Source organism: Pelobates fuscus, chromosome 4 (genome assembly GCF_036172605.1).
Source record: "Pelobates fuscus isolate aPelFus1 chromosome 4, aPelFus1.pri, whole genome shotgun sequence".
NCBI lineage: Eukaryota > Metazoa > Chordata > Amphibia > Anura > Pelobatidae > Pelobates > Pelobates fuscus.
The window spans coordinates 324320091-324347128 of NC_086320.1; the positions used below are offsets into that span (position 1 = coordinate 324320091).

Below are 27038 nucleotides of genomic sequence, written 5' to 3' on the forward strand. Positions count from 1 at the left end.
GGTTTGTATTTTCATAGATTTGTAGGCATAGACAAGACCTGTGTGGAATTATGGAATTAGTCCTCCATTTGCAGATTTTAATTTTTTTTTCTCTCCATTTTCTTCATTGTATATTCTTGACAGCCAACTTGTGGAATCCCTCTTGCACGTGTTTCCTGGTAATATTGCATAGAGGCCGTTCCCTTTGAATGAATAATACAAGATGTAGGAGTTGGCATTGTATGGTGCTGATCTCTATAGAATAAAGATCAAAGCTTTCTGCCTCCTTTCTTTGCTATAGCATAGTATTTACCAATAACGTGTTTAGAGGCACGCTAAAAGATTTTCAGTTTATTTAATGCTTATTTTTTTTGTGTGGGTGTTTTTTCCCCCCCTCTTATTTCCCCCTTAACTGCTGTAAAAATGCTGGTCACTGTTACATTTGTTATTCAATACCAGCTTGTGCACAGATTGGGAATTATTTAATTTTGATTAAAACATATGAAATCTTCATAATCATCAGTTACATCGAATGGAGGGTGAACCTGGAAACACATAAGCAATGTATTATTAACCCATTTGATATCATGGATTGCGCCAGCAGTCTGATTCGACAGAACAGACCTAAATGTGGACTCCTCTCTATTATTTGTTCTCTGTTGCTCTGCTACTCTGGATTCTAGAAACACATGCTTATTGTTAAAGATGTTCTTGCAGCTTAACTTAAATGCAAAGACATGGGCAGCACTGAATGGTTGACTTATTTTTTTTTTAATTTATTTTGGCCCCTTACTTGTGTGTCCCCAGTTCATTTATACCTCACAATGTTGGCAGGTATGGCTGAAACGTAGAGTAACATATGTCTCACGCACACCAATTTGGTAACCTTAAGCTAATTGTGCATTTACTAAAGGTATTTGGTTGGTTAATGACTTTCGATTTCTGTGCTTAGAGTAACGATTCTGATCTTTATTTTCGTTTTTGTTTTTTCCTTTAATGTGCAGAGGCCCCGTCTTCGCTCTCAGTATATGACAGCTGAACTGCGGAGGATTTTTTCTGAAGACACAGAATCTGAGAGTGATGTGTTTGAGGGATTTACTCAGAGTGAAGTAGATACGCAGAGTAAGGTAGGTTTACTGTCTGCGTATTCCCTGTTGTACTGTGTGCTTATTTTTAGGGTTAAAGGGTTATTCCAACCTTCATGACAACTTCTGCATTTAGAAATGGTCATGGTGGTAGGGGTCTGTATGTGCTGCGTTTTTACTTGAAATGCTGTACATGCAGAGTAATACACGCTATTTTTTTGCGTGGGCTAGTTGCACCCCTGGTACCCAAGACTTGGTCATCCCGGAACTATGCCTAATGTCGATCCTGTGCAAAAAGTTGTCAGCATGTGGTTGTCCAACTTAATGAGCTTTTGATGGGGTTGCTGCCTGCAAGAGGAAGTTTTGGTCGCTGCCTCCCTGCATTGATAGCATGCACTCTGAGTCGGTCAAATGCTTTAATTACTAAACCAGGAATTGACCAGGGAATTACATGGTTTAGACCAAAATAGGCAAAATTCTCAAACTATGTAGATCTCCTGTCCCATTTAATAACTGTGTGAAATGTTTTAATTATCTTAGTTATTCTAGAAAATCCCCCTTATCCATGTGTTTTAATAACATTTTTATTTGACTGTAAGCATCTCCAATTTTTATTCAATTTTCCTCATATCATCCCATTCTCAAGTGCGTTTTTTTTTTTTCCTACCAAAAACATAAGAAATGCTCACATGAAGTTTTACAGTACAGTACACTTTTCTGTGTTTGTTTTTTTTGTCTCCGTTTCCATATCTTCACAATATCTAGGCACTAGTTGAGGTCAGGCATTTGGCATCTAAATTGTCTTGTAGTGGCAAGTTAAAATGACATATTTGTCATCAAAGCGGTTATAGTACTTGGAGTCCCTTGAAGCCCACTTAAAATTCAGTGTCAAACCTTTCTCCTGTGGTTTGATATTGAATGAAGTTACTCGGGAGCCTGAATCACGTCTCTTCTTTGTTGCTCGAGCTAATGCAGACACATTAGCTCAACCAGTGACAGGTGTCCTTGATAGGCTAAGAAAGTCAGCTGCGCACTCTCAGCTTATCACTGCTGCCCATTACTGGTAGATAGTGATGTCCCAAACAGTTCGCCGGGAACCATTCGCCGGCGAACATAGCGTGGTCGCGAACACGCGCGATGTTCGGTCCGCCCCCTATTCGTCATCATTGAGTAAACTTTGACCCTATACCTCACAGTCAGCAGACACATTCCAGCCAATCAGCAGCAGACCCTCCCACCTCCATGACGAATAGGGGGCGGACCGAACATCGCGCGTTCGCCAGCGAACGGTTCCTGGCGAACTGTTCTGGACATCACTACTGCTAGAGAATAATGCCATTGGATATACCCACCAATGGAAGGAAGAAATTAATCACACGGGGGATACCAGGTACTATAACCAGAGTATTCCAGGTACCATAACCACTCTCATTAGACAAAGTAGTTATGGTTTCTAGGGTGTCTCTTTAATTGTTTCCTATTGTACATGGTAGCAGCTGTAGTGATTAGCAGCCTGTATTTGCTTATCATTTTTCTTTGCCTATGGTCTGCTACAGCAGGACCACCTTCAGCAGAGAAAGTACTTGGCATTTTGCAAGTTTCATCATGGATTTATTCTGAAATTGGGTATGAGGAATCAGGATTTGCTTTTCATGGTGAATTATTCAATAGCAGGGGTTAGCTTTGTTCATATATTTGCAAACATATTTGCAAACAAGGACATACACTGCCTGGCCAAAAAAAGTCGCCACCTGGATTTAACTAAGCAATTAGGGAAGAGCCTCCTATTGGATAGTTACTGCATGGGCGATTTATCTTTCAGCTGGCAACAAGTTATTTAACCCCAACTGTTGCAATGAGTATCTTCTCATTTCTTAAACAACCATGTCGAAAGACGCATCCCGTGGTCGTGGAAAAGATGGTCTGTTTGAGAAGGGTCATATCATTGGCATGCATCAGGAAAACGCCTAAGGAGATTGCAGAAACTACTAAAATTGGGTTAAGAACTGTCCAACGCATTACTAAAAACTGGAAGTATAGTAGGGAACCACCAAAGATGGGCGCATCAGGGTAAGAAGAGAGGCAGATGAAGTGATGCACCCATCATGCATAGTGCCTACTGTACAAGCCTGTGGGGGCAGTGCTACGATCTGGGATTGCTGCAGTTGGTCAAGTCTAGGTTCAGCAACATCATGTGTCCAAAGAAAGAGGTCAGCTGACTACCTGGATATACTGAATGACCAGGTTATTCCATCAATGGATTTTTTTTTCTTCCCTAATGGCACGGGCATATTCCAAAATGACAATGCCAGGATTCATCAGGCTCAAATTTCGAAAGAGTGGTTCAGGGAGCATGAGACATAATTTTCACACGTGGATTGGCCACCACAGAGCCCAGACTTTAACCCCATTGAGAATCTTTGGGATGTGCTGGAGAAGGCTTTGCGCAGTGGTCCCACTCTCCCATCATCAATACAAGATCTTGGCGAAAAAATTAATGCAATACTGGATGGAAAGAAATCTTGTGACATTGCAGAAGCTTATCGAAACAATGCCACCGCGAATGCATGCCGTAATCAAAGCTAAAGGCGGTCCAACTAAATATTAGAGCATGTGATTTTGTAAAAAAAAATTGGGGGGGGGGGGGGGGGGGGGAGGAGGAGTGTATACCAGGTTGGTCTTACCCACATGTGCACGTATTTCATTCTCTACTACGTCACATCATTGAGCTACAAGACAGGACAGTGTTTGGTCAAATAAGAGTATTGTTCACTGGAAGTGTTGAATAATGTTGTTTGTTTGTTTATTTAAGCTGGTGTCAGATGGAAGTGATGAAGATTGTGGCGGGTCGGGAAGTGAAGAAGCTGCTAGTCCTCCTAAACGACGAAGCTTCGGCCTTCGCGTTGCACTACAGTTTCCCAATAAAAAGTGTGTTAACAAGAGTAAGAAGGCTCCCGAGGTTCCCCTTTCAAAATTGGGCAAGGAAGAAGGGAAAAAACCTAACCCCCGAGTAAAGAATTCTCAGCAAGGGAGCAAAAGGAAAGCCTCCCCGGCATCTGACTCTGAGGAGAACGGTGTCAAATCCAACCAGGGAGATTCCAGCGCCTTGCTTAAAAGAGCAATGAACATTAAGGAAAACAAAGCAGTGGTATGTATGCTGCAATAATGAACTTATTGTAAAACATGTAGCTAGTAGAATATTACAACTTAACTTTAAGTTGATAGTCGAATTTCATCTAAATTTCTAATAGTGCATAATGGTCAATATAAATGAACAAAAGATGGTATTTATGTTTTAGTCTAGTTTTAAAACCCTTTGTTTAACTAAAATTGTCACGATTTGGAGTGTGTGTGTGTGTGTGTGTGTGTGTGTGTGTATATATATATATATATATATATATAATTATTATTTTTAATACATATGTAATTATTTTTATTACTTTAATGTAATTTCAGCTTGCCCAGCTGCTTGCTGAACTGAATTCTATGCCTGAACTTTTTCCTGGAAAGAAAACTGCTGGCGCTACTCCTCCCTCTGTAAGTAATCCCAGGATAAGCAATTCCTGTTTGAAAGCTGTATAACGTATAAAGAGAATGTTGTGGGGGGTTAAGTTCTGACTGTGGATCACTATGGATTCCAGTATTTCAATTGATGCTCATTTTGGAACTTAGCTTTAGAACAATTATGGTGTAATTTCTCAAGTTGTTTTTTTTTTTTTTTTTTGTTCATTTAGAAAACAAAAAAAGCTCCTCGAAGAAGTTTCTCTGAAGGTCCGGTCGAACGACGTACAAACCCAACCAGAAATGCACGTCCCCCAGAGAACTTTGCACTGGAAAATTTCACTTTATCAGCTGTTAAATTTGCTGAACACCTACAGAGCTACAGAAAGGGAGCTTTGCTAAAGCAAACAATGAGTGAGGTATCCCTAAATTCCAATGTTGTTTCCTTTTTAGTGAAATGGGCAATTTGTGCATTGCCTCTTAACACAAAGCAATGTTAACATGTGACTGGTTGCACATGAATACAATATTAGAGCTATTAGAGACTTGAATTCATGGTCAAAAATAAGGATTAATGCTTAGGACTTTAGTTGCAATATTGTAGACTCATCCTTTGAGTGTATTCCAGTGTTTGTTTTTTTAGGTTAATATAAATCTATAAAATGGTGTAGGGTTTTCATGTCCTGACTGCTTCTTAATGTAGTCGTAGTATTTGGTAAATTAAACTCTGATCGCTCTCCACTACAAATCAGACATTTGCCCTCTCTACAGTCTTTTATCAAGAGTTGCTTAACGCTTCACATTATGTCAGCTTTCTCTATTACATTACGTGAGATTTGCTTTGGGCAGGATAGCCCAGCTTGCTCTGCCAATCCGTGTAGTCCAGGTTGGATGAAATTGACATTGTTAATGAAGACTTGCTAATACCCCATTACCGGGGTGGTCCAAGAAAAGTCCCAGTTTAAACCATTCCTAAATGGTTTAATAATATACCACGGCATGCTAGACAACTTAACCAAATGGAGCAAGTGGTTTAGTTTTGTGACAATTTGAGCCTTTGGAGAAAAATGTAACATATCGCATGTGTCTATTTCATAGGAGGAGCGTGAAGAATATCAGAGGAGAAGGAGGTCATCAAAGTACACTAGTTTTCGCTCTGTTGAAGATATTACGGAAGAGGAGTTGGAAAATGTTGCTGTTACTGTTAAAGACAAGATTTATGACAAAATTGTGGTAATTGTTTATATATTTATATCACTTTATAACATATTTCTCTTTTTTTTCCCCCTTCAGTACAGTTTTATAATTATGCCAGAAATTGCAAACTATGTAACAGCCTGCATGCTTATATTCTCCAGTTAAAAAAAAAAAAAAAAAAGTATTTTCAAAATCCAATATTTAAATACTTTATTTTGGTTTTAATATTACAAGATTTAGATCAAAACCTGCAGTTTCTTGCATGCCCTCCAATCAAAATAACTACAATGTATTTTTCTTTCCCCCCCCAGTTATACTTCAGAATAGGGAACGGTTCTTTACCCTTTAACATGTTTTATTGTGAGAGAATTTTGCATTAACTTGTATACTTTTGGGCAAGAATTAAAATCTTGTGTGTTTACTAAAATGGTTTAAATTATGTTGAGAGAGAAATTGTAGCATTAACTGATGTGTACATGTGTAGCATTAACTGATGTGTACATAGAACACTAGTCAGTTCTCTAGCACATGAGACAAAGGTGTCTGCCAGGGGAGAATAAAGCACTTTACATTACTGTAAAATGTATAGAGCTTAGAGCACCCTGAGCCCGCTCTCAATGATTTGTAAAAATTGCTGCTTCTATAAGATTGTCAATCAAGCATTCTTAACACACATTTCTGGGCTCCCTGCTTGTTTTACTGTTGTGTAAACTACATGCTTCATCTGGAAAACCTCTCTCTCCTCCTGAGGGAGTTATGGCTAAGATAAGATAAAATGTTAATGAGATATTTAATCCTATGGGATTCAGATTGTTCTATTACCTGATCTGATCAAGACTGGATTAAAAAAAAAAATCCGATCACAGTGCATTCTCCTATTGCTTCTAAATTTCAGGAATTGTCATATAAAGTTTTCACTAGATGTTATCAAACCCCAGTGAGACTCCCTGCAATATTCTGTTTGAGTGATGGAGGTGTCATTCTGAAAGCCTTTTCTCTACTTTGGCTGGAGGGCCCTCATTTAAAAAACATTTTGTAAAGCTGATTTCCTGCTATTAAAGAGGTCTGTAGAGAGGACCTTTCTAATTCACCTTCTGCCATCTTGAAGCACTGTACTAAAATTCAAATGTCGAAGTATAATAAACACTCTTGTGCCACTTGCCTTAATTAGCATGTTTTGCCATACAAAAAAACAAACAAACCAAAAAAACAGGCCTTTTTTATTTACTCATTAGGCATACGTGAACAGTCCCATTCCTATCTACTCTTTAGAAATTAGTTACGTTTTTATTGGAGGAAAATTAAAGTACCCAGTGCCTAATCACTCTGTAACTGGGTATATGTAGTGACCTACATGGGTAAATGCAGCATTATAAATTGTCTAATTCATGTGAGTTTATTGAAAGGTATTTATGGGTGTGTGTTCTTTTTTTTTTTTTTTTCAGGGCAGCACATGTCATCAATGCCGGCAGAAAACAGTTGACACTAAAACAGTCTGTCGCAATCTAGGCTGTGGCGGAGTCAGGGGCCAGTTTTGTGGTCCGTGTCTACGGAACCGGTATGGTGAAGATGTGAGAACTGCGCTTCTAGACCCTGTAAGTACATCAAAAGTACATCCAAAATATTGTTGTTCCATTAGAACAAACAATACATATAAAACTACTAGGGATGCACCGAAATGAAAATTCTGGGCCGAAATCCAAAAAAAAAATCCCCCCAAAATGATGTGTAGGTTATGTAGTGTGTGTGTGTGTATGAAATATAGTGAGATGTGGGAAAGGGATGTAGTGTGTGTTTGTGTAGGTTATATAGTGTGTGTAGGGAACATGGTGGGGTGCAGTATAGAGATGTAGTGTGTAAGGAACGTGGTGTGGGATAGGGATGTAGTTTGTAGGTTATGTAGAGTGTGTAAGGCACATAGTGCGGGTGGGCTAGGGATGTAGTGCACATAGTGTGGGGTGATAGGGATGTAGTATGGGTAGGGCACATAGTGTGGGGTGGGATAGGGGTGGCAGGTGACAGTGTGGGAGGGAGTGACAGTGTGGGAAGGAGGGTGTGACAGATGACTGAGTGAGGGGGTGACAGGTGGCAGTCAGGAGGTGCCAGTGAAGGAGGGGTGACTGGTGGCAGAGTGAGGGTGTGACATGGTAATGGAGGGGGTGCTTAGTAGCAGAGTGTGGGAGGGCGGGCGAGACTGTTGGTGGAAGGAGGGCGGGCGCGATGGTGACTAATTGGGGGGTGACTGGTGACAGTGAGGAAGGGTGTTAGTGTACCTTCTTTTTTTCTTTTTTCTTTTTTTTTTTTTTTGTTTCCCTGGTGGTCCAGTGTCCTGGCTACAGACTTTGCTGGATCTCCAGTGTGCATGTCCCTGGTGGTCCGGTGGTCTGTCTCTGCCCTGTGTGAGCTGCAGACTGTGCTGTATCTCGCGAGCTCCAGAAATCAGAGCGTTGCTGTGGTAACGCGCGGCAGCGCTCTGATTTTCCAGGGATCGCGAGATACAGCACAGTCTGCACCTCACACCAGGCAGAGCTGCAAACTGTACTGGTTTTCTCCCCGAGTAGATGGGAGGGGCCTCGCACCCGGCGGCACACATTTGACAGATGTAACCCTTTTTCGGGCGAAAATTCTGTGCATCCCTAAAACTACACCCTTGTTTGTGTAGACCTTTGAAGCACTATTACATTTAAGATTGCCTACACTTTGCTAGACAGTTAAAAACATATTTGCAATTTTGTTTTACTTTTATTTATTTCTTGAACAAAAATTGCATGCATGAGCAGCACCTCCATGCGAAAAAACACTGCAGTTGTGCTTTTTGGGAAACCTAAACCGGACCAGGAGTAGATCAGTGTCTGAGGAATTGCTATTTTAAAAAATACTTGGAAAATGTTGAATTATGGTGCACGGATATTTTTTTCCACGCAAACCGGTATCTTTCATTCTACAATAAAATACTTTATGAATGACTTATGAGATGCATGGTTGCAGTTGAGGTTCCTGGATTGTCCCTTTTTGTGAGCATGCCTATATTTTGTCAATTAATGTTACATGTTGTGTATCTTTTTTTCTCCTCTCCCTAGGATTGGATATGTCCTTCATGTCGAGATATTTGTAACTGCAGCTACTGCCGCAAGCGTGACGGTCGCTGTGCCACGGGAATGCTTATTCATTTGGCAAAGTTTTACGGTCATGATAATGTTAAAGAGTATCTTGAAAGGTGAATTTTTCAGGCACAAAGACTAATAATTCACTATCCATCATTTATTCCTAGCAATGTAAAATTGTTGCTAGTTTTGTAGACTTTCCATATAGTAAAGATAATGGTATAATTATGTACTACACATTTTCTTCTGTTTAATAGTAATTATATAGCAATGTTATTAGACTATTGGAGACAGCAAAGATGAAGACATTGCCACTTTTATTTTATGTTTTCATGACACTTCAAATAAAAATAAACATTCCCTATTTTTTTTTTGTTTCAGCTTACAAAAAGGACTAGTGGAAGATGATTGATTTTGGACAAGAATTAAAGAAAAATGAAAGTACTTAAGACCCCCAATGTTTTTCAACGTTTTGCTTATTCTTCTTGACCACAAAGCCAGATGGATCTGCAGTTGTATTTGGATCACATTAATTCAGATTATATAAATTTAGGGAAATAATTTCTAATCTAATGTAGGAAAACATGCACCTTATATGTGAGTGTAACTGTGCCCATAAAGTAGGCATAGTACACATCAGCATTTCTCTTTTTTAATATTCACGTAAGTTTATTCTATCCGGTTACATAGCTGAAACCATGAAAATGCCTTTGGCGTGGTGTTTAATTTCAATGGACCAATGCTACTTCTGTCTAGATGGTTTACAGAGCTGCACTGGATTGTTTGCAAGCTTGGCTTGCCACGAGTTTACTAACTTTGCTGTTTTGGAAAAATGACAAAAGGATTGTAAATGTTGGGTAGAAATTGATGAGTTGAGCCCAAAAAGTAGATTTTTAAAAATTGATCCAATTATTTATGCTTGAAATCTGCGATTTTCTTGACCGTTCCCTTCAACTTCTCTTTTACGCAATTTGTTTTATCCACACTGAACAAATCTCGGCCAAAAAAAAAAGTTTGATAGGTTTTCATAGACTGCTCCACATTTTAAAAAAAATAAATAAAAAAAATCTTTTAATAAAAAGAAATCGTTTTTATGATCAGATCTTGAAGTTAAATAGGTTTTGGTTTTCAAAGACTTTTCTAAAGTACTTATTCAAATAGGTTGTTAAATTTTGTGGACTAACAGACAGTACATAGTAAGGTGTGGTCTAATTGTACCCAGAAGCTTCATCATGCATGCTAAATACGGTCTCATTCAAACATCTATCACCTTTGTTTTGTCTGAGTCTATTTACGTTTGTTTAGTCCTCTGGTTTTTAAGAAATTTAAGGCAGATGCTCTTTACATAAATCTGTTTAGCCCCTTAAGGACCAAACTTCTGGAATAAAAGGGAATCATGACATGTCACACGTCATGTGTCCTTAAGGGGTTAAAGCTGTCCCATGTGGGTTCTTTCTATGATTTGGATGGGGGGGGTGTACAAAAATGGGTCTATTGAGGATCCCCATATATCAAGCAAGTGCAGTTAGGTCCCGTAGACCTCTGAGATATTGCCTGTTCCATCATCCAATGATGAAAAATGGCAGAGGACATTCCTCCCTTACATGAGACGAAACTATGCAAGGATTTTGTTCCATGTATATCTTTTGAACGTGTTTGAATGAAAAGGAAAAACAAACACAAGGTTTATTCAATAAAGTTTGAATTCATGGTGAATTCAAATTGAATTTCAAATTTAATGTCTAAAACGCAAAACATAAAAAAAAAAATCAACTGCTTTCCATTCAGCTACTCTGTCGTTACATTTAAAATTCACTTGAATTCTCGCTTTAGTAAGTAACACTGACAGTACAAAAAAATAGATTGTCTTTATGAAAATTTAAAAAAAGTGTTTAATCACATGAAAAATATATAGATTTTTTTTTTTTTAGTACTGTTAAAGTACATAGTTGCATGTAAACACAGAAAAGAAAATATAACCTTGACTCAAGCCACACCAAAAAAAAGTTCAGTTTAGTCTGTATAAAAAACAATTCAGGTAGTGTTAAGTGTGTGATAGCACCTCTTAAAACCACCAAATTCTCATTCTTGTTTTTTCCTGTTGTGTTGACTTCTGCAGTCAATGTACATGTCTGTATAAATGACCTCTTTTGAGATCAAAATTTGCATAGCTGCTGCCCCTTCTGTCAACGTATTAATGCCATTCACTACCTGTTATATAGAGAGCTCTGTAGTAGTCTTAATGTTCTCCTTAGCAGAATTTAATAACTAGAGACATACGTTATGAAATACTGTGCTTTAATGTAACTTTGTTTGTTTTCTTGATTTAGACTGCTGGCCTTATTTTTATACTCGTATGACTGTATAAGAAGGTTTTATTTTACATAATACAAATCTACTTCTATATTTGCAGTTGTATTCATTTTTTATTCAGTTTTACACATGAAGTGCTAATATTTGCATTCTCTTTAGCTTTTGTAACACAGTTCAGTCAGTTTTTTTTTACTGTAATTTTAAAAAGGAAACTCAGTGTGTGGTTTACATTTTCATGCTGATAGAATTTTCTTCTTAGAATCTATGTATTAAAGTGTATTTGTCATAGATAAAAAAAAAAAGCCAAAGGCATCAAAAAAACTTTCACTTTTAGTGTATAGGTCATGCCCATGTAGTCTCACTGCTCTATTCTCTGCCATTTATTACCTAAATCATTTTTGTTTCTGTTTATGCAGCCCTCCCCTGTCTGTGACTCCCACAGCGTGCATGAAAAAAAAAAAAATAAAGCTTTACATTGATCAATAAGATGTTAACTTTAAACGTTTTTATCTCCTGCTCTGTAAATTGAACTTTAATCACATACAGGAGCCTCCTGCCGGGTCTATATAGCTACTAACAGAGCAGGAGAGAAAAATAGCTAAATTAAACAGAATGTGCAATAAAGGAAGTTTAAACATTACATCTCTTCTTATAGGAAGTGTTTACGAAAGCTGTACAGGGAGGTGTGACTAGGATTGTATAACCAAAGCAATTTAACTCTTTAATGGCAGAGAATTTAGCAGTGAGACTGCAGGGGCATGATCTATACACCAAAACATTGGACGGGGCGTGGGAGAAGCTCGCCCAACAGTGGGCAAGTTTTATATTTATTTACAGGGTTTTTTTTTTTTTTTTTTTTTTTATTTATAAAAAAAAATAATTAAAAGGGGGTGGGGAAGGAGGGGGAGTGGATACTCTACTATTGTCCAATGAGGCATAAGAAAATAAAATGGTTATGATGGGTGGAGTAATCCTTTAGCAGAAAACAAAACCCTTATCAGTACAAAATGTATCAAGTCCTATGGTTAGAAAAGTGCTCCAATCTGGCATGACTGACTCGCTTTAAAGTCAGTTCTGTGCCACTTAATGCCACATGTTTTAGAAAAGAAAATCTTGTTTTCCTAGGCCTTGACATTGTAAATTAGCAGATTATTTTGCACACACTATATTTGGTAGCAATACTTGCTATAAGTTAATATACAAATAAACTTCTCTTGTATTGTTTCTCACAAGACACATTGTAAAGTAATTTGAGGTAGATTGTGCTAAAGAATGTCCAGTGATTTCAAACATTGTTCCTTTAGATATGTATGAACTTTATCATCCGTGATGGCTATACAGGGCTTAAATAGATCAATCCTGCTAAAAGCCAACTCGGTTTCAAGAGAAACAGAAACGTGTATTGTAGGTCTTTAGCCATCATTGGGCTATACTGTCAAAAGCAACGCCACACCAGCCAGGACCCATTTAGCAGGCTTTTCCTTGGTTTTCAGGTTAAATGTCCAAACATAGGTAGGGCCTCTGATTTTTGTCTTGTATACTGGACATTCATAGACATTTTTCAGTTCCTGTTTATCCACTGGTAAAGCTCTTGCATAAATTACAGGCATAAGTGGTGTCAAGTCTTTGAGATGTGCCTCAGCTATTGCACCAGACTGCATATCCCATCTAGCACCTGAAATAAATCCAAAGTTTGATTAATCACAGTGTGTCTAATGTCTCAAAATATCTTAACTCCTTCATCAGGATTGCATTTCGTTATGGTTTACCTTTTAAAGAAAACGGATATAGAAAATGGAATTGAAACAATATAGTCTTAGAAAATAGTGTGGGTATGTATAAATAATAGATACACACACACACACACACACACACACTCACTCCAGTGCACACACTCACTCAACACCAAATTCAAAGCCCATCATTAGCTTTCCATTCATTAAAAAGTGTATATGGTCATACATTTTTAAAACTGCCACAACACCTGTGTACCCCATTTTTGGAAGTTCCTATTCTAGCAACATAATGCCTGCTTTATCAGAGTAACTCAATTGGGAAATCCATGCTTCTGGGGCTCTATGCAATGCAAGGTTAAATAGGGAGGTACCTGTGACAGGCTTATGCAATGTCTGATCATATACTTTAACCATTCGTTAAACCTTCTCTCCAAAGTTGCTCAAACTACGTTTTAAAATGTAAGCTTTTTTTTTTTGTCCTTAAAGGGAAACTCCAGCCAGGAAAACAATCTGTTTTCCTGGCACTGGAGGTACCATCTCCCTCCCAATCCCCGGTTACTGAAGGTGTGTAAACCCCTTCAGTCACTTACCTGAGGCAGCAACGATGTAGACAGCCACTAGAGGTGGAGTTAACCCTGCAATGTAATTATTGCAGTTGGCACCCAGACCACTCCAGTGGGCAGAAGTGGTCTGGGTGCCTGGAGTGTCCCTTTAAATTTGACAATTATGAATGCCTGTGAATTCTTAGCTTAGTGAGTAACTAGGATGTGATGCTGATTTTTGTTTTAGTAAACCTGACCTGATTGGCCCAGTAATATTGTTGGTTAATTGGCACTTAAGGGAAATGTATTTACATTTAGGCAAATGTCTTGCCTAAATGTAAACTCATTTCGCTTAACGGCTAAAAAAAAAAAAAAATTTTTTTTTTTTTTTTTTTTTTTTTTTTTTTTGTGAACATTTCCTCAATAAAATGATATTCCACCACTAATTAAGTCTAAAAACAAAATTTACCTTCCATGAAAAGTCCATGAATATAGGCTCCTTCCCGTGGAGGGTGTCCGTAATCCTCTTTTGTCTTCTTTGTTACATCGACTGTCAAGCACATTTTATCCAGTGGCCACTCGTTTTTCCGTGCCATACTTTGCATTATTGCTTAAATGAGTGGGGGAAAAAGAATGTAAATCTTCAAATGTATTCTTAAGATCACATCACAATGTGTCAGTTTTATATGGCACCGGTCATGTTTTAATGTCAATCATATTTTAAATGTTTCACATTTTTTGTGTATTTTTGTTTTGTTTTATATTTTGAATGATAAAACTGCAGAATCTACCATTGATCCAACTTGGATGAAGAAATGTGTAAATTTCACTATAGTAGGAATTGTGTTAGGCTGCAAGTACAGTATTTTTATTCTATCATTGCCTTCCACGTTTGGAAAGCTCTTTACAGATAATGCTGAAGTAAACTTCTTGCATTATGTAAGAAGCCACAGACAGGCTGGACTTGGGATGCTGGGAGAGTAAGAGGTTTTTTTTTTTTGGGTCAAATTCCTTGAAATAATTGGAGAGATGGGACTCAAACATTTGCACAAAAGTCAAACCAGAAATGACCACTGCTTATAATGCTTAAAGTGTCCATTTAATGCAGTGGAAATGCCATATTAGTTTTGTACAAAGTAATGGTGACTCTTCATTTCACAGTTGCTATATCTGGTCCTTTAAATATTTCATGGAATGGCATGTCCTACTTATTTCACAACATCAGTTCGAAAGAGGCCTACTAATGCTAGAAAGTTTATGGTCTCAACGGTTCTCCAAACTTTGTCCCTCCAGATGTTCCTAAACTACAACTACCATGATTTTCTGGCAATCAATTTCACTCAAAGAATCATGCGACCACAAAAGGGCCGGAGTTTGGAGAACCCTGATATAAACCATTGATAGTGAATACTTTTTTAGCTGGATGTCCTAGTCCAGTACAGTTCTACGAGTGCCAATGCCCCCTTGATACCACTGATTTTCATTGAACTGTTTCCTAGATTTATTTCCTCTCCCACTGTGCAACACTGCTCACATCCATAACCTCTATCCATTTCCTTTCCATTCCATTCCATGTTCTTTTAATTACCAACTCTGTTCTAATCTTACTCCACACCCTCCATTTCTGCTATCTTTGATGCCAATCAGCTTTTCTTATTCTTAATCTGCAACCTCTCCCCTCTATATTAGCTTATTACCATATTCGAATACCTTTCTCTCCAAGTTCACTTCACCTTCTATTCTTCACAATTCTCATCCATCTCAATATTTCTGCTTTATTACTCTATTTTAGTTCATGCCAGAACTTTTCCTATCAGTGATTTTTTTTGTCCCTCCATATAATCCACTTTCCCCATCCTCTATCTCTTCTAGGCAGTCTTTACATTTCTGTCCTCTTCTCATCATTTTAAACCTCTATTCCCATCCTCCACATAAGTAACTTCTGCTTAATTTTAATACACCTGCTATTCATCAAACTTATCCATACCTTCCTCCATACTAACATAGCAATACTTGATTACCCTATTAATTTTCCCTCAGTACTCCTGATAACTGTACAACAAGGTCATCTGACATCAAAATGCATCACAAGTCACAGACAGAATGCTATCTTTTTGGAATGTTGGTGTTTATTGTTGAGGTAAATGACTGAGGCACAAAAGGTTAGTTAACGCGTCGGGAAGTATTTTTATTTATTTAAGTTACCTGTTAAAAAGGACTGTGGGTTGAAGAATCCAGAAAGCCATACAACTGCTGGTAAAACAAGATCCTGTGTCCAAGTGTCAAGTTCTCGACATCTTAGAAGAAGGTCATTAACCCTATTTTACAATGAGAATATTACATATGTGGTATATTGCTTTGAAGAACAACATTTATATTTGAATCATTTGGAAAAAAGATGTGAGATAAATGGGGTTTTTATCATCGTTGTAAGCCTAAACCAAACCAACACTAAGGCACCATTTCCCAAAAGTGTCTTTTGCTCAAGTAGTAATCTACCACTGTCTGCATCTACGTCATGTCCAGGTATTGTAAGAGAGAATACAGGCAAAAGTTCTATTACTCACTGCTGCCTTTACATATCCAAAGGAAAAAAGTCAAGGCCATATTTTTTAATGTGTTTAAACATTACTCATCAGGTTAAACAATGTGAAGTTAAACCTCACAAGAATGAAAAATTTTAGAATGTACCATTGCCCCAGTCCAAACGTGGAAGGATATGCCAATTTGGTCCATGTGTTTGGAACACTGTCATAGTACAGAGCCATTTGTAGAGATTCCATGTCAGAAGATATCGTCAACTCTCCCTAAAGGTGTAAACACAAACAAATAAGTATGTGCATTTGGAGATACAAATTAACCATATAAAAAAAGTCTACTTGCCTTCAGGCCTAAATCTAATTCTTTCAGAGATCGTCGTATTTCTCGCATCAGTATATTCATCCTTTCACATTCTTGAAAACAAACAAGAATATAGGGGCTTCGTTCAGTTGTTTTCTGCATTATTTCAGACAAATTAAATTCTTCCGGAATTTTTTCCAAAATATCATCGAGAATACTTTTCACCTACAATAAATGTGTAAAGAGCAATTATTGCAACAAAGCTGTTCTTTCCTTAAAAAAAAACACACTTTATCTTGGCTAAATAATCTCAAAATGTGTTTTTTGGAAACGTCTATCTATCGAAGAATGCAAGTGCTTTCATACAGTTACAACATAGCAGTGTTGAGCCAAGATATTGTGTGTGTTGTGTCTTTTTTTTTTTGCCAAACTGTATTTAAACAGAAATGGCCATCACCCACTACAAACAAAACCCAGCCTTTTTGCCACTATAAGATTAAGTTGAAGTTTCACCTTGAAATTATCCAAACAAATCAATATAAAACTGTCTAAATATTGATGTCAGTGATGGCTTGCAAGAGCTGTGCCCAGTGCGGACATATTTTAACATCTTGGGTTTTTTCCCTCCATCAACCCATTACTGACTGTTTCATAGTTGTAACCCATTACAACTGACCGATTAGTAAATACATATATGGAGGGTTTTCTAGGATGACTGAGAGGAATACAACAACAAATTTAAAGAGGTACTAATGCGGTCTAGCAGCAATTCTGCCCACTTTTTTCTCTTTAGGAAACCTGCTGCTTTATGCATATTTCTCGCTCACACTTGGATATTTGGCAAGTCTCTGCACGTGTCACTGTCATAACAGACATTTGCTGGTTGTTGTACAATCGGTGAAACATTGAGAAAACATATGAGCCAGGGCACACCAAATATAAAGCATGTACCAGCAACAGAAGAATGGACTTTATTTAGTCATCAGATCCAGACACTCTACAGAAGATAGGCAAAAAATGTGTTTTGAACCTCGGTCATTACCCGTAGGCATGGATCTGTAGAACTAACATCCTTGTTGAATCCGTTTATAGTTAACACGTGTTGATGAATTAATATAACCCAGAGAGTCATATTGACATTCCCAAAACATGGAGATGTATGCTGATTGAAATTACCTTTTCTTCAACTGATATTCCAGATCCTTCTCCAGTAATGATATCCTTCGGCTGCATTTCAAGAATAGTCCTAAAGAGGTTATCTGAGGTTACTGTTAAAAAGTCTATTTCTGCATTTGGATGGAGTCCGTACAATACTGGATTTTCTGCGGGAAGCATTTCATCGATGTAATCATGGTATCCATTGTAATCCAAGTTGGGTGGAGCTGGGAACCCAGGAGCCAATTGCAGTTCACCTTCAAGCTTTTAAATATAAATAATCAGTACAAAATATTCTATTCTATACAACAAAATAATAATCAATTCCGCATGTTATAGATCTACATTATTGGGGGGATGAAGTATACTACTTTAACCCCTTAAGGACACATGACATGTGTGACATGTCATGATTCCCTTTTATTCCAGAAGTTTGGTCCTTAAGGGGTTAAAAAAAAATACATAAAAAATGTGAGACTACAGTTGTATATATTTTAAGCACTTTTCTTAATGAATACATCTGATATACATAACGTATCTGAATTTTATATATTTCTGAATAATATAGGGCTGGAAGCCGAGAGACAGAGAGAACAGAAAAAAAGTTTAATAAAAAAAAAAAAAGGTCACTTGCAAAGACGGACAAAAAGGTTTCAATATTTATTCTTACCATAGCTGGGCTCATAAACTCCTCTAAATATGTATGACACAGTTTTCTATCCCAGTCATCTGTTATGTGTCCACCATACATAATCTCTCCAAAGAGATAGCGAAGGTCTTCCCATGGCACCTGATACAGACAATGCTCATTAGTATGTGAATCAATAGCCAAGATGCCAATCACTCACACTGTTGGGAGTGACGTGATGCTCTGACCCCTGCAGTTACAAACAGGAATCCTGGGAAACATATGACAGCATGATAATATCTAATCATTCACTTGGTAGGCTTTTTTAATACTAAGATCAAGGATAAACTTAACAGATTTTATTATTTCAGGGATAGAGAAAAATTAATATTTATTTCACTATTTCGGTACCACAAACGTGTTGTCTGCACTGAAGGCAGGTCAGAGTGGACTTTCTGAAGCTTGGAACTAAGAATGATGAATGTTTCATTCAGACATCACTGTCGCTTGTGAATTGATTTTTGCCACTTTGCGTGATGAGGACACTGGCTTATAATGCTCTGATTGGCATGTTTACCTTGAAATTGCACAAGACTGAATAGTTGGTACTCTGCACTCAGCATATGATTCAGACAGGCAGCACGCATGACAAAGTTGTTTTAGTGTAACGCTTGCTTTAATTGGTTCTCTGCACTTTAGCTGTTATTAGTCAGGGTTCTTAAAACATATTTAAAGGTACAGGATATTTGGTCCCATCTTCTCCCACAGCTACAGGCACTATATTGTGGAGGTCCAGAGGAATCATGAGTATTTGGTATCATTTTCCACTTTTTCTCCAAAAGCACTTTGACACATCTGTGTAGAACATTTTGGAACTCTACAAATGTACAGAAAAGTGTAGCAACTGTGCGTAACTAATGTGCAGCATCACTTTGCAATATGCAAGGGATTACTGAAAATTAGGTATGACGTTCAATTGAATGGCTAGAGCTTCTGCAACCAACTTGGTGGCTACTTATAGTTTGTGTCCAGTGCTCAATCCCCATTGAATTGTTTGGAAATTGGAATCAAACATGTCAGAAGATTCAGAAACTCAATAAAGAGTTATTAAGATTTATAATCAATCAATTTGGCAAATTACATCACAATTCAGCTCCGTCCAGGAAAACCCAAGGCAGACATTGCAAATAAGGAGAAATGGAAAGTAAACATTGTTTCATTCCTTCACTTCTCTACGTGCTTTTTCTACTCTGACTGCTAGGTGTAAAGTACAGAGCTTGAAACAATGATTGCCTGGAAACCAAGATGGAAGCACTCATGTGGAGGAAAAGAAGTGTGAATTTGCACATTTAATTTTTCTTTTCACAATACAGAAATAAATATTGCTTCAAAAATAGCGCATAGGTAAACAGAAAATGAAAACGCGTGGTAAGTGACTGTTCCACTTTCACTATTTCAATTTAAGAGGACAAACTAAAATGCCAATACAGAATTTCCTATACATTTAGAACCAGCTGGGTTCTGTTTCATTCTGTTATTGGTCTTAATTTAATATTGTCGGGTAAGCATTAAAAAACAACACTGAAATAGTTAAATGGTTTTAAATGTATCCAATAATATTAAATCATTGGAAAAGCTTATCCAACTATATTAAAGCACAACACTGTGCCCCCACCCCCTTTGAAATTTGCAAAAAAAAATTGAAATGAGAAAACATTTCATGAAATACTCATTATGACTGTGTTGGAATATCACTGCTTTGTCTCTTTTTTTTTCTCCTCCTGTTGACTTTCTTAGATTCAGGGCAGAGCCTAAGTATCAATCCCCAAAGTAGCTGCAGGGAATTGACTGTGTCTATGAAGGATCCTGGGATCTTGCGGGATCCTCCAGAGACTTCAATATTGTAATCCAGCAGTGTACAGCAGTGACATCGGCTTCTGGTGCTGAAGCGCCAGGTGTAGAAGAGGAGCAGGCTGGAAGATGGCGGCGCCCATGAGGGACAGCTTTGGGTAATTAAAACTCACTGCCACCCTGATCACTGGACCCCAGTGGCAATGTCACCGTCTGAGATATTTGCAAGGTCCCCAGACGGTCTTGTAAAGTTTTTCAAGGACCTTGCACACACACTTTTTGGGGAGTACTCCCACAAGGGTGCTCTTAAAAAGCGAGGGCCCCAGCCCAGACAAATCCACTGGAACAAAAAAGTTGGTTTGGGCACACCTAGTAGTTTCTTCAGCAGGTAGACTTTGTTATGGAATACAAAAATGTAGACAATGTTTCAGTTCCCCTGAGTAATTGTCAAGACTTGACAAAGGCCCAGGGGAGCCAAAAAGTTGTCTAAATTTTTGAACTCCATAATAAAGTCTACCTGCTGAAGAAACTACTGGGTGTGCCCAAACTGGGTGTGTGATGACAGTGCCGCTTTAAATTGAGGCCATAGTGTCTTTAATACACAGACTGTGATGGTCAATGTCATTAATAGTTTAATTCAGAGCTTGTAAAATTGGGATTGTGTCAATCAGAAACTGTAACTTCTCTGGAAATTACACCAATTCACTAAAATAACAAAAATCACCTATAAATTGTGTTAAAAAATTTTTAAAGTCATTTTTCCTTTTTTTCAAAGGAGTAAACATAATATTAAAAATCTTCTTCCCTTGAGTGTTCTCCCCCGGCAGGGGGGGGGGGGGGGAGAGGGGAGGAGGAGACCTGGGGGGGCACCTGACAGACACCCACCCACCGGAGACACAGGGAGGGAGAAGAAACCCCTTAGGGGTTACACTGACTGAGACACAACAATTTACGTAGGAGTATGCTGTTGGGGGAATGGGGGAGGGGTGCAGCGGGGCCGGAATAGGCCATACAAACTGGAAGTGGGGGGAGAGGGAGGCGGGACACACAAAGTTGACCGACACACAACCACGCGGCACATACACAGCAGACGAGAACTACACCCCAACGGGAACAGGAATCCAGCTCTAAAATAGGATGTCGAGGCGACATTGCTTAAATCACTACTGAGGGAGAGAGAGACAGGGACAAAAGCTAAAGGGCTTATATCCTCGGTGGAACAAAGGACAACATGAGAAGCTCACGCTAGAGGGGAAAGTCGCACCGAATTCAGCGACACACACAATCAGCAAACAGAAAACAGGAACACTACAACACACCAGCAACACTACACATCAACTACCCCCAAATACAAGAAAAGGGGAGAAAGAATTTCCAGCAATTCTCCCACAGGGATGAGGTATTAAAGGAGATGAACGCAAGTTCAGAGGCTGTTATATAGAGGGAAACGGCATAGCTTTGACGAATGTTAATGTTATTGTTTAAGTTTATATTGCCCAGGAAAATAGTTGGGGCAGACGCAATTATTGATGCTAGTTGTATCCTGGCAAACATACGCATACCAGGAATTGATGGACTCCCAAGAACACTGTGAAAAACGGAGCTGGAAAAGGCTCTACACAAAAATGCGAATATCAACTGGTTGTCACAACTAATATATGCAAAATACTGTACAATGTGGGCTCCGCTCAGAAAACCTATGTATGTAAATACACGTCACAATAAATAACTAAAAATCTTCTAACTTGATAGTTTCCCCTAAACCTATGAGTTCCACGGGACTATCTAAACTATTAAAGCTCAAAGGGTTAAAAAAGTATGATCTGTTCTGCCTTCTGATAAATTAATCAAACATAATCATTTTTTTTACTCTGTCTGCGTAAGTATTATTTTTCAAAGTCACCTTGTTAATCTAATAAGTAATGCTTAAACGTGTTGCTCCTTTCAAATAAAATCACTCATCTAACCCTAATTTCAACTGAAGAAGAATATCACTGAGAATGTCACAACAAGCTGGCACTCTTAATACATAATAATGACACACGCAAGAAACTCAACATTATTTATGTATGTGACGTTCTGCAAATTGCTTCCATCATCAAAACTAATTGTAGTGATTATTAATGCTATGTTAAGACCTGTCAGCTGTGCTGTATGCAATTACATTTTTCCAATGCTTCATTACCTGCCTAATGAATAAGGGATACATGTACATGAAGACCACTGCTTTTCTAAATACAGTAAAGGACTCACCCCCCCTTCTTAAATGGATGATGTTTCACTAGCTGGCCTCTGGCTATAATAATATTTATTAATTGCTGGACATTTCCTATCATTTTTATGTACTGTATATATTATGTCTTACGCCCAGCGCATACAATTCTTGGTGTCACTAGAAGAGAATCCATGACCGTGGGGCAGGGGCGGGAAATTGGGGCATTTAGCGGGTTATGGTTATGTTTGTATTTAGTCATTATAACAGTCTAATGTTTCCACATATAAGTACAAAAAGAATCATGCTTATCCCCTGACGAAGGTGCAGTATGATGCACTGAAACGCGCGTCGGGTTGTTTTCTCAGTTTCATTTCTTCACGTTATTGCACTCATGGAGACACTGTTTGCTTAGCACTTTTATTTTGTTAACTTAGATCCTCGGTAGGACAAGGGTGGTCTTGGGGGTGTTTGACTTTGACACAGTTACTTTGGGTAAGCATTAGAACACCGATGAAGGTGTTTTCTAGGAGCATTAGGGATACTATGTAGGCATTGACGCTGTCAGATTCCTAATTCAGCTAAGCCAGTGATCCGCTCATGCTTTTTCCTATATAGCTGACTGTTATTATTATTATTATTTTATTATTTATATAGCGCCAACAAATTCCGTAGCGCTGTACAATGGGTGGACTAACAGACACATAATTGAGATCAGACCACTGGACGTACAGGAACAGAGGGGGTTGAGGGCCCTGCTCAATGAGCTTACATGCTAGAGGGAGTGGGGTATTGTGACACAAACGGGTTAAAGTAGGGGAATTAAATAGTTTGTTAGAGAAGGGTTCTACTAGCCTCTACTTTACTTGCATCTAGAGACCATATGTGGATTCACATTATGGTCCAACTAGCTGGGCTGATACTTGTTGATATTTTAGGGTCCTGCCCTGGTATTGCCTCCGGATATATCCCTTTTATGTTGGTAATTAATAAAGTAGTTTCATAGTTGTTATTATGGGAGACTTTTTATCCATGAGCAGTTTACCATTTTCCTACCCTTCTAGGATCTAAGCATATTTTAACAGGTTGCATTATTTTCCTTTTGCATTACGCCCAATTTATCTAATAAAGCCAGTACAGTGTGTTCCCCCTCTTCCCTTTTTGTGCTGTGGGGGAACATTCTTTCTTTGAGTCTACTTTTATACTAATGTTTCCACATAATGTATACTTTTTGGCAAACAAACAACTTGTTTCCAATTAGGCAGTTCCAAATTGCTAAAGTTCAAAACAAACGTATACTAGAAACCTAGAAAATATAAAAATGTAGAACCCAGCATTCATAGAGGAAAACACAAGGTGTGGATCAAAGTATTTCTCTCAGGAACACTAAAGGTGCACGGAAAACTTAATTTCAATGTAGTGGTCAGGGCGCAGTGGCATCCCAATGTAAACATTGCTGTTTTGTAGAAATGTTTACATTGAATGTTTATATACAAGTCTAGTGTCTTTGCCCCTAGAACAAAACTTGATTCTTCAATCTATCACTGCCAATAGCAACATTTGATTAGAGGAGCATGTTTTTTTTTTTTTTTTTTTTTAATCAGGCGATGTGTATCCCATCTCCAGTGCTTCTTTATGAGACAAGAATGCAGGAGAGTCAGCAGGCATGCTGACAAAGATGGAGGTGGATGTGGAAACAAGGTAAGTAATCCTTATTAAACTTTACTTTCTGACATCAAAAAGGAGGTGAACAGTGGTCACACTGATCAAAGGGAATTTATAATCTAGGGAAAAAATACTAACTTACAGAAAAGTATCTTATTTTTGGGACAATATGTTTTGTTGAGGTGTTTTTTTTTTTTAGCTGAACATAACCAAAAATGAAACAATGTGTCATTATGTTTTTTTCTTACCTTGGTGTTTGTTTCAAGATAGTTATAAAGAACATTGACACAAATGGTGAGATCTCCGGCATTGAAAGGATAGCTCCGGTTCCATCCCTGAGGACCAAACCTAAGCCTTCCAGCCACACAAGCGTGAAAGTAGCAGAGTGAGAAGAGGATGCTTTTGAATTCATGCTCTCTGGCACACATTTCGAGTGTATCCTGAAAAAAAAAAAGAGAGATTTTTTTTTCCCCCCTAGACATTAAATGAAAATATACAGGATTTATATTGCAGGAACTTATATGTGTATATAGAAAACACAACGTGGCACTCCTTCACAAAACAAAATATTATTAATGCTAATGCGATCATGACGAGTAGGGACCCATGGTAGAAGCCGACCAAAAGAAAGTATAAATGAGTGGAAGAAGGGTAACGTTGATTGCATATAGCAATTATCCCACTTGGCACAGAGATGGGTCTCATGAAAAGATGCTTTAGCGCTTAATACCGTTTATAGAAAATCCGATGCAAGGAAAGGAAAGAAGACATCATCTTAAATTTAACCTGTTACCATGGTGACAGAGTTCTGTTTTGGCATAACATTGGTATAGGTTATACCCTTCCACATACAAATGACCAATCAAAACAGCCTGCATGCCTCATACTGAGGCATTGGATGCTCTGTAAGTAGATAAAATGTTTCCATCATTCATTCGTTTGAACTGGAAAAGTACAGCGCATATTCACGTGAATGCACACACTCACACTGTCACATGGGTGAAGGGCAGAATATGAAATCCAGTCATTAACGCCTCTGTTACATAGTTACATAGTTACATAGTTAGATAGCTGAAAAGAGACTTGCGTCCATCAAGTTCAGCCTTCCTCACACATGTTTTTTGCTGTTGATCCAAAAGGCAAAAAAAAAAAAAACCCAGTTTGAAGCACAATTTTGCAACAAGCTAGGACAAAAAATTCCTTCTTGACCCCAGAATGGCAGTCAGATTTATCCTTGAATCAAGCAGTTATTACCCTACATTGAAAGATTATATCCTTGAATATTCTGTCTTTGCAAGTATGCATCTAGTAGCTGTTTGAACATCTGTATGGACTCTGATAAAACCACTTCTTCAGGCAGAGAATTCCACATCCTGATTGTTCTTACAGTAAAAAAACCTTTCCTTTGCCTTAGACGAAATCTTCTTTCTTCCAGTCTAAACGCATGGCCTCGTGTCCTATGTAAAGTCCGGTTTGTGAATAGATTTCCACACAATGGTTTGTATTGGCCCCGAATATATTTGTATAATGTTATCATATCCCCTCTCAGGCGACGTTTTTCTAAACTAAATAGGTTTAAATTTGTTAACCTTTCTTCATAGCTGATATGTTCCATTCCTTTTATTCATTTTGTAGCCCGCCTCTGCACTTTTTCTAGTCTGTTAACGTCAGTGACACTCTATAGTCTTATTTATTTAAATATAACAATTCTTCTGCTTTTGGCGGAAACAGGAAAAGGACTCTTAAGGAGACGCTAGTGACTGTAGGCTGAATAATTTTTCCTTTTTTTCCACACATGGTCTTATTACGCCAGCTATATTTGTATACCTCAAAGAGTTACTTCAACCATCATAATCACTACAGTCCATCAAAGTAGTTATGAAAATAGGAGGACTGTGGTGCCACTCCCCAGTAATAGGGCAAACAGTTTTACAATCGTTTGCCCTCTTACTTGGTCCAGCTGGGCGCTGGGTCTCCAATGAAGCAGGATTTACAACATACAGCTTCTGCAGAGCTACAAAAGACAGATACCGATTCTGTCAATCATTCATTGGCTGAGAGCACATACAGACTCGGGCACTAAAATAACTTCAAACTACTGAAGTGATTATGGTATCTGGAGTAACTCTTTAAGGTTTAATATGCATTAATATTGTCAAGATGCATGCAGTATCCCTTTAAGAAGCTTTTGCAATAAGGTATGTTACCTATCACCAATGTCTCTGCACTTCAGGACTGTATGAGGACCCCAAACATATGAAATGTGCAAAAATTGATAGGATCACGTTATTAGTAAGTTATAGTCTAATATTCAATGCAGTACGTGGAAACATAATTTGAATATAAATAGGCACCAGACACTTGTAATGGCCTCCAGGTCCTCTTAGCAAGGTGGCCAGGGTCTCAAAAATTGGTGGGACCCCCATGAAGTGGTCAACTACAGGCAGAGAAAGGAAATGTTTTCCTGTCTACATCTCTCTTGCCCATAGCAACCAGGTCAAACATTGCATGTTCATAAACATGAATATATAACTGTATATAAACACACATTTTTTTTTTTACCTGGTCAAAATTATAGAGCGCAGCATGCAAATTTGCAATCATGCCAGTGGGTGGCTCGTTAGTGATTTTGATAGAGTTTTCAAGGATTCCCTGAGGGATAATATGCTCTTCTGGGCTTGAAGCGGGTTCAGCGCTTATGAAAATTCTATAATCCTCATGACATCCCGTGCTGTACTGCTCCATGAGTTTCTCTAAGGTCACAAGCCACTTGGCTACTAAATGGACATTCTGTGAAATAAAACAAACAATGGAGAAATGTGAACAAGCACACAAAAACCTTAATTTAATAAAATAAAATGTAACAGTCTACAGATCATAAAATATTTTTGGGGTAAAATAACAAAAATTACAGGTTTTGGTTTCTGTTAAGAGATGCATTACGTGATTACCAATTATGGTATTATGGGGACTTTCAGTAAATGTTAATATTACTTCTAATTATTTTTTAGATCAACACTTGGGTTATGGATTTTTCATTTGGACAATGGTCCCCAAGTGTTTGTGTTCGTCCTCCTCAACACGTTTTTCAATGTTCTCCATGGGCAGGTGGCTTATTGTATATTGCATGGTTCAGACATTGTAGTACATTGCAGTACTGTCTTGTTTTACATATTTATCCTAATCTAAGTAATATAATTATTAACAGAACTGACTTGGTAAACATATA

The 27038-nt window shown here is 38.1% G+C and overlaps 2 protein-coding genes across 3 annotated transcripts in view; one reads left to right on the forward strand and one right to left on the reverse strand.

The window, feature by feature from the left end:
• The window catches only part of CDCA7L (cell division cycle associated 7 like), a 356480-nt gene extending 346558 nt beyond the window's left edge, over nt 1-9922 (forward strand). For both annotated transcript variants that reach the window (XM_063452391.1, XM_063452390.1), the window contains exons 2-9: nt 984-1106; nt 3877-4212; nt 4521-4601; nt 4799-4984; nt 5664-5798; nt 7208-7357; nt 8843-8979; nt 9248-9922. In XM_063452391.1, coding sequence (XP_063308461.1) covers nt 1008-1106; nt 3877-4212; nt 4521-4601; nt 4799-4984; nt 5664-5798; nt 7208-7357; nt 8843-8979; nt 9248-9278 — 1155 coding nt within the window. In that variant the 5' untranslated portion in view covers nt 984-1007 and the 3' untranslated portion in view covers nt 9279-9922. The remainder of the gene's footprint in view (nt 1-983; nt 1107-3876; nt 4213-4520; nt 4602-4798; nt 4985-5663; nt 5799-7207; nt 7358-8842; nt 8980-9247) is intronic.
• A 2201-nt stretch (nt 9923-12123) lies between these two features.
• Nucleotides 12124-27038, reverse strand: part of DNAH11 (dynein axonemal heavy chain 11) — a 217288-nt gene continuing 202373 nt past the window's right edge. The window contains exons 74-82 of the mRNA XM_063450883.1: nt 26372-26599; nt 24058-24249; nt 18124-18243; nt 17475-17717; nt 16337-16523; nt 16149-16260; nt 15663-15775; nt 13927-14067; nt 12124-12854 (exon numbers count right to left, since the gene is read on the reverse strand). Of these exons, the coding sequence (XP_063306953.1) occupies nt 12607-12854; nt 13927-14067; nt 15663-15775; nt 16149-16260; nt 16337-16523; nt 17475-17717; nt 18124-18243; nt 24058-24249; nt 26372-26599 (1584 nt within the window). The 3' untranslated portion in view covers nt 12124-12606. The remainder of the gene's footprint in view (nt 12855-13926; nt 14068-15662; nt 15776-16148; nt 16261-16336; nt 16524-17474; nt 17718-18123; nt 18244-24057; nt 24250-26371; nt 26600-27038) is intronic.